This window comes from Leptonychotes weddellii, chromosome 13 (assembly GCF_054177405.1).
Source record: "Leptonychotes weddellii isolate Sample4059 chromosome 13, ASM5417740v2, whole genome shotgun sequence".
Lineage (NCBI taxonomy): Eukaryota > Metazoa > Chordata > Mammalia > Carnivora > Phocidae > Leptonychotes > Leptonychotes weddellii.
Window position 1 is genome coordinate 73,986,796 of NC_138381.1, and position 10,543 is coordinate 73,997,338.

At 50.1% G+C, this 10,543-nt stretch overlaps 2 protein-coding genes across 9 annotated transcripts in view; one reads left to right on the forward strand and one right to left on the reverse strand.

The window, feature by feature from the left end:
- CUX2 (cut like homeobox 2) overlaps window positions 1-10,543 on the reverse strand; it is a 254,233-nt gene that overhangs the window by 27,341 nt on the left and 216,349 nt on the right. For all 7 annotated transcript variants that reach the window (XM_081802222.1, XM_081802221.1, XM_081802220.1 and 4 more), the window contains 5 exons: window positions 9,658-9,781; window positions 7,819-7,895; window positions 6,885-6,951; window positions 5,404-5,452; window positions 1,860-1,964 (listed from right to left, as the gene is read on the reverse strand). In XM_081802222.1, coding sequence (XP_081658348.1) covers window positions 1,860-1,964; window positions 5,404-5,452; window positions 6,885-6,951; window positions 7,819-7,895; window positions 9,658-9,781 — 422 coding nt within the window. The remainder of the gene's footprint in view (window positions 1-1,859; window positions 1,965-5,403; window positions 5,453-6,884; window positions 6,952-7,818; window positions 7,896-9,657; window positions 9,782-10,543) is intronic.
- HVCN1 (hydrogen voltage gated channel 1) overlaps window positions 1-10,543 on the forward strand; it is a 542,590-nt gene that overhangs the window by 24,938 nt on the left and 507,109 nt on the right. The gene's annotated exons all lie outside the window — the stretch shown is intronic.

Consider the following 10,543-nt stretch of genomic DNA (forward strand, 5'->3'; position numbering starts at 1 on the left):
CAAAACAGAGCAGAAAACAGCCTACCACTACCAATACTGGCTCTTCTTCCAGGGAGATAAATGCCAATTAAAACAGGAAGCGGATGCCATCAACACATTAAATTAATTAGCATCGAGCGCCACTGTGGGGCTCAGAAAAACTCACCCCCAAACCAGCAAAATTCCCCGTGGCTGATTAACATAGGCATTTGCCGGGTTCCACGGGGGTTAATTAAATACCATTGGCAAATTCCTTCTGAGGTGAACCCACGCGCTCTCTTGCTCTCAGTCTCTCTTGTGCTCACTCCTTGCGTTGTGCAGCTATCCAGACACGCTGACATATACACACACTGCTTCCCGGGACACAGACATAAACAGAGCACACCCTGAGAGAAGTACCTGCTGGAATACTCACGCTGACATGCAGACACACAGAAATACCCAGCATCAAAGAGATATACGCATATGGACATGTCACTGTGATACACAGAGTCACGTATGTGCTCAGAGACCACACGGGGCATGGGCAAAACCACCTGAGACATGCCCCAACACCCCACTGCTACTAAACGGTGGCATCAAACCTTCGCTGAGCACGGACCTCAGTGAGGAGGTCCAAGCACCATTTTAGGTACTTTACATGTAATCTTCCCAACAGCCCAATCAGGTAGGTCTTACTCATACAGGTAAGGAAACTGAGGCACAGTTAGATTAAGGATACAGTTACTTGCCCAAAGGGCACAGACAGACATATACATTCATAGTAATTCACGTTTGCAGAGACACAGTCCAACACTGAAACAGAAAAACAGATATGGGCACGGTGGTCAGTGTTTCAGGGTGGCAGGTGAAGTGAAAGGTATGCTGGCCACTTCAGGTGCACGGGTGGAAGCTGCAAATCCCCCTGGAGCAGACCTGTCGTTATGTAAGGAATCAGGAATCTAATCCCTTGGTAGGCAGAGATCTGGAGAGAAGGTGGACCAGCTTACATAAGGAACCAAGGCTTTCTGGGAGAGGAGCAATGGAGACTCTTTTTTTTTTTTTAAAGTAGGCTCCATGCCCAACACTTGAACTCATGACCGTGAGACTGAGTTGCATGCTCTACTGACTGAACCAGCCAGGTACCCCGCAATGAAGACTCTTAACATAGGACAGAAGTGTCAGTTGGGGTGGCTCTGACTGAAATCCCTCTGACCCCAGGACCCCAGAGGGGCACCAACCAGGAGGAAGGAGAAAGATGCACTAAGCGGGCTTAACACAGGAGCCTCAGGATTGATGACTAAAGACAGGTGCTTTGTAGCATGTGGCTGTTTGGAAAAACCCACTGGAATCACTCTGGCATGTTTGGGAACCAGTGGCTGATAGGAATGTCAATCTCAGATCTTGGTTAAGTGGTCCTACTGCGGTTTGGTAGGATTGAGAACCAGTGGTCAATGGCGACATGTGGTAGCAGCCACCAAAACTGCACTGCTGCTCTATGGCTCAAACTTACCCTCCCACCCAGTCTTGCCAGGCATCTGGCCATGGAAATGGTCCTCTTTGGCCTGAGTAAGTTGCTGGCATTCTTGGACAACTGGGGGGTAAAGGAGGGCCTCCAAAGGAAGATGCTGGACTTCCTATTAATCACATATGGAAGCTTGAGTTTGCAAAGAGCTGTGGCTGTATTTTGACCTTCAGCTGGTGAAGCAAGTCATAGTAATTATAGTTAACTATACATTGACCTTGGCAATTTAGATGCTATGCCCACTGTATCCACACACATTCATGTGCCTAATTTCACACAGAGGCACATGACTGATCTACAAAATGGCATCCGCGTATTCATACTCACCAGCATGGCTTTTCCCAACCTTTCCCTCTGGCTCCCCCACCATCCTTACCCCACTGGGTCCCTGCGGGGAGCAGCAGGCCAGGCGGATAGAGCTGTTGACTGAGGCAAGTTGTTCCCGAAGACTTTCTACCTCCCGCTGGGCAGCCTCAGCTCGCTGGGGAGGAGAGTGGAGGCAAGTGCGGTTAAAAGGTGAGCAGGGCCACATTGGATCCCACCCTGGCCTTCTGCCGTCCCCCTGCATGCTTCAGGCAGGGCTGGGTGTTTGTCTCCAACTCCCATGCCACCTAGTGCCACCTGGATGGAGTGTCTGCAGAGTGTTTCCCAGCCCATGAGCTGAGGCAGGCCCCTGGGCAAGTCACTTCCTCTCTCTGGGTCTCAGTTTTCCTCTTGTGAAATGGGGGCAATGAAATACATTTCTAAATCAGAATGCCAGTTTTCCAAACTGGGTATATGGTGGATCTTAACTCCTCAAAAATTTCTAAGAAAAAAGCCTGGAAGGAAGCCTCCAAATGTTAACAATGTAGCCTTATGGCTTTTGAGAGAAATCTGTACTTTGTCACTCCCTGGTTGTGCGACCTTGGGCAAGAGATTTCATCTGCCCAGCCTCAGTTCCCCTATTTATAAAATGGGGATGATAAAAGTAACTACCTCATAGAGTTGTTTTGCAAAGTAAGTGATCTGGTAAACTACAACTTATTAGGTATCTTAGCTTAGGTATCAATAATTGGCTAACTTTGTTAAAAGAGCTGTGACTGTATTTTAACTCTCAGTTGGTGACGCAGGTCATAACGATTACAGTTAACTTTCACACTGATCTTGGCAATCAAGACACTATACCTACTATATGCACATGGAGACCCACACATATCCATGTTCACATTTTGTTAATTTATTTTTTAAATTGATTTGTTTACTTACTAGTATCCTGCCTTGTTCCAGAAATGGCTCAAGTCAGTTTTGTTTTTGGAAAGGTTTTGGGTGTGCAGGTGTAGAGGAATATTTTTATGTTTCTGCACAGCTAGGGCTTCCCAAGCAAATCTGACTGAAACAGGACGGGGCTAAATGACAAGCCCGGAAGTCAGTTTCTGACATCAGCTGGTGAAGCAAGTCATAGTAATTTTCCTCTCTGAAGGTATGTGTTTACATTTCAGTGGGGGATGAGACCCCGACCATGGACACATCCCCTGGGTTGGAAAGCTGGGTTTAAAGCTACTAGAAAGTTACGAGTCTTATCTTCCCCATGGAGAGAAGTATTTTCATTCCACATGCTAAAAACTCAGGATGCTTGCCCTTCTGTTCATCATGACACTAGGGAGCTAGTTTTCTCCCTCTCTCAGAAAGTCCCTCTCCTATATAACCATCCAGAGTCACATGTGGGGGTTCCTTGCCCACAGTAAGAAATCTGGTGCGTGCAAGATGATGTCTGATTGTCACCCCGGGGGGAAGAACTGGGGCAAACTGGCAGGGTTATTACTATGTAAGTAGTAACACTGATCTGCTCTGCTCCAGAATCCTCTTGTTCACATTCTGGACAATCTTAATACAGATTAAAAAAACCCTAATATGATGACATTTATTTTCTTCTCCATACTTTCTATAATGAGGTTTTACTTTTACACTCAGAAAAGATAAACATTAAAAAAGAGTTGTTTCCTATTCAAACTGCTCTAAGATCTCTTTTCGCAAGCCTATTTGACTGGCAAAGATCCAAAAGTTTGGTGACACACGATAATACTGTAGGGAAACCGGCCCTGTCTTAACTGCAGGGAGTGTAAACTGGGCAGTTTGGCCACATCTGTCAAATAAAAATGCACTGATCCTCAGCCCAGGAATTCCACTTCTCAGAATTTACCCTATTTAGTGGCTCATGCATGTCTGAAATAGTATCTGTATACGGGTGTTCCCCGTGGGATTGACGATGATGTTAAATGACTGGAAATATGGTCTTCATCAGTCGGGGACTGGTTAGACCATGGGCGGGCAAGCTGCAGCTGGATGCCTGTTTTGTGTATCAAGTTTTTCTGGAACACAGCCACACCCATTCGCTCGCATACGGTCTACGCTTTCACATATGGCAAAGTGGGATGGCCGTGACACAAAGCTGGGCATATTTACTCTCTGCTCCTTCACGGAAAGCTTGCCACCCCCCGGTTGGATGACGGAGTGGCCATGTAGGGCAATACCACATGGCCGTAAATAAATGGACTTCTTTTATGCAGACATGGAATGAGTTCTAAGATATACACGTGGAACAAATAAGGTCCGAGAGGGTGGGTACAGTATATTATGGTTTTTGTTATAAAAAGGGGTAAAAATAGATACATTCCTGAGCTTGTGAACTGATCTCTAGAAGGAGACACTAGAAACAGGTAAGAGAGGCTGCCAAAGGGAGAATAACTGGGAAGCTGAATTGGGGAAGGAGACAGGAGTTTCCCAAGTATGCACCTTTTTGAGTTTTGAACTATGAAAATGGATTATGTATTCAAAAAACTACCCTAAAAATGCTACTCTTTTCCACATTTCCTCTGCAGGTGGGTGGGCCCTGCACTTAAGCCGGCACAGCCATGCCTCCGGGCCTTTGATCCTGCGGTGCCTTCCACCTGGAACGCCCTTCGTCCAGAGAAGGCCTCCTGGGCTTTAGAACCCAGCTGTAAAGCGTGCTCCTACAGGGAAATGATTACTCGCTGTCACACTGCTGGCCCCTCCTGGCCATGTCCCTGGCTGCTGGCATTGCAGGGAGCCGAGGGTGGGTGGAGGTGTGTTGGGCCCTTGAGACTCCAGCCTGGACCCCATGGCCACGCTTCACCTCCTTTCAGACTCCTGCCAGCTTTGCCCCCCCAGACGGCAACATGTCTGAGGTCTGAAGAAGGCAGGGTGTGGGACTCCATTTACATATGTGAAAATGGGGACTCGCAGAGGCTCATGGACTTTTGAGGACCTGGGCTGGGACTAGAAGATGGGGGCCCCAAGCAAGTTTGGGGTCCATCCAGTGATTGGCTGGCGTGGCTGGGATCAAGGGAGGAGGTTGCAGGAGAGCTGGTGGTGTGGGGAGGGAGGGAAGGAAGCAGCTGGGGCTTGTCCCTTGTCACCACCTCAGGCTCTTTGGAACATGGTTCCTCGCTCAGTCTGCTTGGGAGAGACCTACGTCCCAGCTTGGCCTTCGGGCTGGGCTCACCAGTCACTGCTCCGCCGCCTTCCTCCTGCTGGAGAGGCCTCCTGCACAGGAGCCGCCAGGGAAGGGCACCTGGCCTTCACCTAGGCTGTCCCCTGGCCTAGAATGCCATCCTGCTACAATTTCAATTTATTCGTCAGGTCTCAGCAACATGGCCCTTCCTCCATGACGTCCTCCCTGACCCTCAAGTCTGGGTCAGGTGCCCCTTCCCCAACTTCTACTGCCTGGGTCACCCTATTACTGAGTATTCTGTCAGCATCCCTTCCTCCTTCCTCCGAGAGCCCAGGGTCCCAGACACTCCTGGCCCTAGCACTCAGCATGGCACATGGCACATGGCAATGGTATCAATAAATATCAATTGGGTTCCCCCCAGCCCGAACCCCACCCTGGGCGGAATGAGTGTTAGCACACATCTTCTCACCTGATTAGCTTTCTCCAAGTTGGTCATGATCAGGCCGACTTCATCTGCCCTGAGACAGAAAGATAAGACCCTGAGAAGGGTTTCTGGCAGCCACCAGACCCCTGCCTATCCTGATAACCCCAGCCCCTGCCTGAACCTAAGGCTCTCGCTCACAATGGGAGGCTAAGGAGGCTGCCCTCTATCCCTCCTACTAGAGAGAAACCGGGCTGGGCACAAAAGAACCCAGGCTGTGGGGAAATGGGATGGGGGCCTCAGCACGACACCCCTTCCAGGCGGCCTGGCCTGCTGCCCTTGCCAGGGGTCTATTCTCTTTAGCTGCCCACAGAGCTACACCTCCCAGCCTTTGGCCACACTGTGCCTTCTACCTGGAATGCCCTTCCTCAAGAGGACAGGACTCTGAGCTTTAAAACCCAGCTCCAAAGTGTCCTCTTAGGAGGACTCCCTCAACTACCCCCTGGTGGTCATTCGTTTATTTGCTGCCCCCCAACCCCCAGGCTCCCAGCACTGAGGGGGCCAGGACAGGCTGTATCCACCTTGGTCGCCCCTCTGCTGAGCATGGGGTGGGGACACAGGAGGCCTGTGGGGAGCATTTGGTGACTATAAGCTGTGCACGTGCTTTAGGCGTATTCAGGGCCTTCTTTCATGCAAGCTGTTCCCCCCTGTCCAGAGCACCCAACCCAGCATTCTCCATATGGCCATCTCCTTCTCATTCTGGAGGTCATCTCCTCAGGGAAGTCCCCTGGGACTACCCTGGATAACAGGACCCGTCCTCCCTGTTAGTCTCTCTTGCTGCTCATGGCTCTTCCGTTCTTAGCATTCGCCAAGCGCCCAGAACAGTGCCAAGCATACAGTAAGTGCTCAGTAGTATCTGTGAAGGAATGAATTTATCACTATACATCATCCGTTATTGTCTGTCTCTTCTCCTCGACTGAGGACAGGGCCATGTTCTAGCGTTTCTTCCAGGGACCCAACATAGCACTGGGTAAACAGTAGGTGCTAAATAAGTGTTTGTGGAATAAATGATGTCTTAAAGCCATGCTGAGTCCAGAGTAATTTAAGTGAATGACACTCAGCCCCTGAGGGTTGGACTGTGGAGTTGTGGTGGAGACAGTTCTAGGAAGTTGTGGTAAGGTGGAGGTCCCTGCCCAGCAGACCCTACTCAGCCACGACCCAGAATGTCATTTATAGTCTATGGTGCATGAATGGCACAGACCAGTGAACAGCTGTGTGCCTATGGGGGTGGGGAGCACTGGGTGCTTAATGAAATAGGTGCTTCAGGCAGTGAGTTAGAGGGAGAAGAGTCAGAAAGAGAAGGCATATTTGAGAGGGTCAGAGGGTGGAGGCATGTCTGGGAGGGTCAGAGGGAGGAGGCATATTTGGGAAGGTCAGAGGGAAGAGACATATCTGGTAGGATCAGAGGGAGGAGACATGTCTGGGAGAGCCAGAGTGAGAAGGCATACCTCAGCAGGGTTTTCACTTACTTGGATGCCGCCTCCTCATCATATTTCCGCCGCAGTTCCAGCAGCTCTGTCTGTGTGGCCTTTAACGCTGGGAAAAAGTAAAGAGCCAGGGTGAAGCACCTCCCACCTCCCCCAGGAGCCCACTCCTTCTGCAGGGTTCAGAAGGCAGAATGAAGTTCAAGGTAGTAAGGGAAGACCTTTCTTTTGGTTAGAACCAGTGACAGGTAGAGTTTCCTGCCCATGGAGAGGCTTCAAGCTGGTTGGAGGGCAGACAGGATGACCCTCTAGGAGTCTACGAAGCTCAGAGGCCCCAGGCAAGTGGTAGGGGTCTGTCTGTCCCATGGCCTTGTGTATGAGCTGCCCCACACCCTTAGGTCACTCCAGGACCTGGGTGGGGCCATCTGTCCATGAGCTCACCCACTCCAAGGTTCAGACAGGGAGGAGCAATGAAGTCAACAGATATGTGTTAATTATGAGAAATTTCTTATGAAATTCAAGATTTCTGATTTCTCCAAGAAGATTGAAAGCTTGGTGACACTGGGTCATATGGCAGTAGCTGGCTGATGCTCAACAGTGGCCATCTCTTTAGTCAAGGCCCAGGTGGTCCAGTTTGCCCCAGACCCCACCCTGCCCTACTGCCTTCCCTAACCTGACCGGCTTGGTTGTGTGTCTGGCCCCTGCAGGCACTGAGTTTGCCACCCCTGATTTAATTCTACTTCTCAAACCCTCTCTCCACAGCCATGTGGCCTCCAGGGACTGGGCTCAGACCCCCACGGTATAAAGCTGATCTACCCCCTTCCTCCTCAAACCGCATCCCCCCACCCCCGCCCCACCTTCCTGATTCTAGACTACCTGAGCTTGTGTTCATAGAGTCACTGTCCCCTCTCACTCCTCCTCCTGGTCTGACAGGGTTGGGGAGGTGCACGGGGCCAGGGAATGTGTGCGAGATACATACCTGAATGTAGGACTTTGATCTTTTCCTCTGCCTCCCCCAGTCTGGCTGCCAAAGTGATTTGTACTTCTTGAAGGCCCCTGCGGAGAGACCGGGCCTGCTCACCCTGGCTCTGCACACGCCCATGTGCATGGGCCCTGCCTGGGTCCCTGAGTCGGTCCTCCTGGCTTCCTAACCCACTCACCTGCTCCCTGTAATCTGTACCTCTGCCTTTTTAACCAGTCCTTAAACATGACATTCAGGCATTTGGCTGCCTTGCTCTTTTGCTGACTGTGTGGACCTTTATCAGCCAGTGACCTTGCCTCTCTGGGCGTCAGTTTCCTCACCTGTAAAATAAGGTTCTGCTGGGGTCTGCCTCGTGGCTGCTATGAGACATCTTCAGCGTGATGTGGGGTACCTGGTGCTCCCTCAGTACCATTACTTACTATTCCTGTCCTTGGGGAGGCATTTTTTCCCGTCTTTGTGTCAGTTGTTTGGGATGGTTGTCCAGCCCACTGTAGCCTAGAGCTTCGGTGTGATGCAAGTGTCTCAGCAGAGACAGAGGGGCCCCGGCTGGACTGGGGGAGGGTTTATACAAAGCCTGGGCCTTCTGTTGTCTGGCTCAGAGACTCTAGGGAAGGAGCCCCTTTACCTCTGGTCCTACACCCTGTCCCTTCCCCTCTCTCACACCACTCTAGGCACACTCACCTCCTTGCTGGTCAAACACACCAGGAATGTTTCTACCTCAGGGCCTTTGCTCTGGTTGTCCCCTCTGTCTGAAACACCCTTCCCCATAGATCTGCAAGTTTCACTCCCCCACCTCCTTGGGGCTTTGCTTACCTCCTCAGTGAGGCCTCCCCTTATACCCTATTTAAAACTTCAGCTTCAATCTCCAACGCTCCCTCCTTTATTTTTCTTCACAATGTTTATGATCATGTAGCAGACTATTTACTTTATTTATCTTGTTTATTTGTGTCTTCCTCATGAGAAAGTAAACTCCAGGAGAGCAGGGAGGCTTGTCCACTTGTTCACTGCTGTGCTTGTTCACAGCAGGTGGCTCCATAAATACATGGAACAAGTGAATACGAAATAAGTAAATGAAAGGATAAATGTAATGACCACCATGAAGCTGTCCTAGAAATGCCCCAAAGATCCAGATTTATAATACTCCAGGTATTATTACTCCCACACCAACTGTAAGGGCAACCATTTACTGACATATACTCCTTCAAGTGAGTGCGGAGCTAAACACATATATTCATTCTCACGGTAGACTAGGAGTTGATATCACCTGTCCACTTGATCAGGCTACAGTACCCAGTTATTCAACCACACACTAACCTTGGGGTTGCTGTGAAGGTATTCTGTAGATGGGCTTAACATCTACAGTCGGTTGACATTAAGTAAAAGAGAAGAATCTCAATAATGTGGGTGGGCCTCGTCTAATCAGTTGCAGGTCTTAAGAATAAAACCGAGGAAGAAGAACTTCTGCCTCAAGACTGCAGCACCTACTCCTGCCTGACTTTCCAGCCTGCTGGCTGGCTCTACTGATTCAGACTTGTCAGCCCCAACTGTGTGAACTAAGTCCTTGAAATATGTGTCTTAATTAAAATAGAAAATCCTTCTGGTTTTATTTCTCTGGGGAACCCTGACTAATACACCACCATTAGCCCCATTTTCCAACTGGGAAAACTGAAGCTCAGACAGGTGATGTGAGCTGCCCAGGGCTGGCCGCTGAGCTGCTGAGGTAGGGCTGGAAACCTGGGCCTGCATCTCTATCTCCAACCTGCATCCGGATTCCCTGAAGGTCCCACCTCCCAGCCAGGCGGGGCAGCAGGGGCCCACCTGTTCCTCCCCACTCACTTTTGTTTCTCCGCCTCATTTCTCTGCAGCAAAGTCTCTGTCAGGAGGGCTTTGCTGGGAATGCCCGGGAGGCGGCTCCCCTCAGTCAGCGTGGGCCCTGCTGGAGATGTCCCCTCTCTCTGCTCTGGAGGGAAAAAAAGAGGGAAAACCACCCATCACTGGAGGTGGCATGGCAACCAGAGGTGCCTTCTGCAAACCGGAGGGACTGGCAGTGCTGGGACAAGACTTAATTTCCCAAACTCGGGTGTTAGAGAGAGTGCAGCTGGAGAGACCTGCCATCACCATGGTCAGCTGGGTTGTCACCGTGGGGGGCGTGTGTGAACGAATGTCAAGTTCCCATGTGCCAGTCTCAGCCAGCAAGCCCAGAGGCTTCTTTACTCTCTTGGACCTGTTCCTGCCTCCTCGGCCTTCTTACTTTTTTAAGAGTCATGGTAAAATATACATAAAAGTATACAATTCAGTGACATTTAATACATTCACAGTATTGTGCAACCGTTAGCATTAATTCCAGAATGCTGTCACTACCCCAAAAGGAAGCCAGTCCCCACTAAGTAGTCACTCCTTTTTCCCACTCCCCCAGCCCTTGGCAACCACCAATCTGCTTTCTGTCTCTGGGGATTTGCATATCCTGGATATTTCCTATCACTGGAATCATACATAATATATGTCCTTTTGTGTCTGGTTTCTTTCTTTTTTTTTTTTTTTAAAGATTTTATTTATTTATTTGAGAGAGAGAATGAGAGACAGAGAGCATGAGAGGGAGGAGGGTCAGAGGGAGAAGCAGACTCCCTGCCGAGCAGGGAGCCCGATGCGGGACTCGATCCCGGGACTCCAGGATCATGACCTGAGCCGAAGGCAGTCGCTTAACCAACTGAGCCACCCAGGC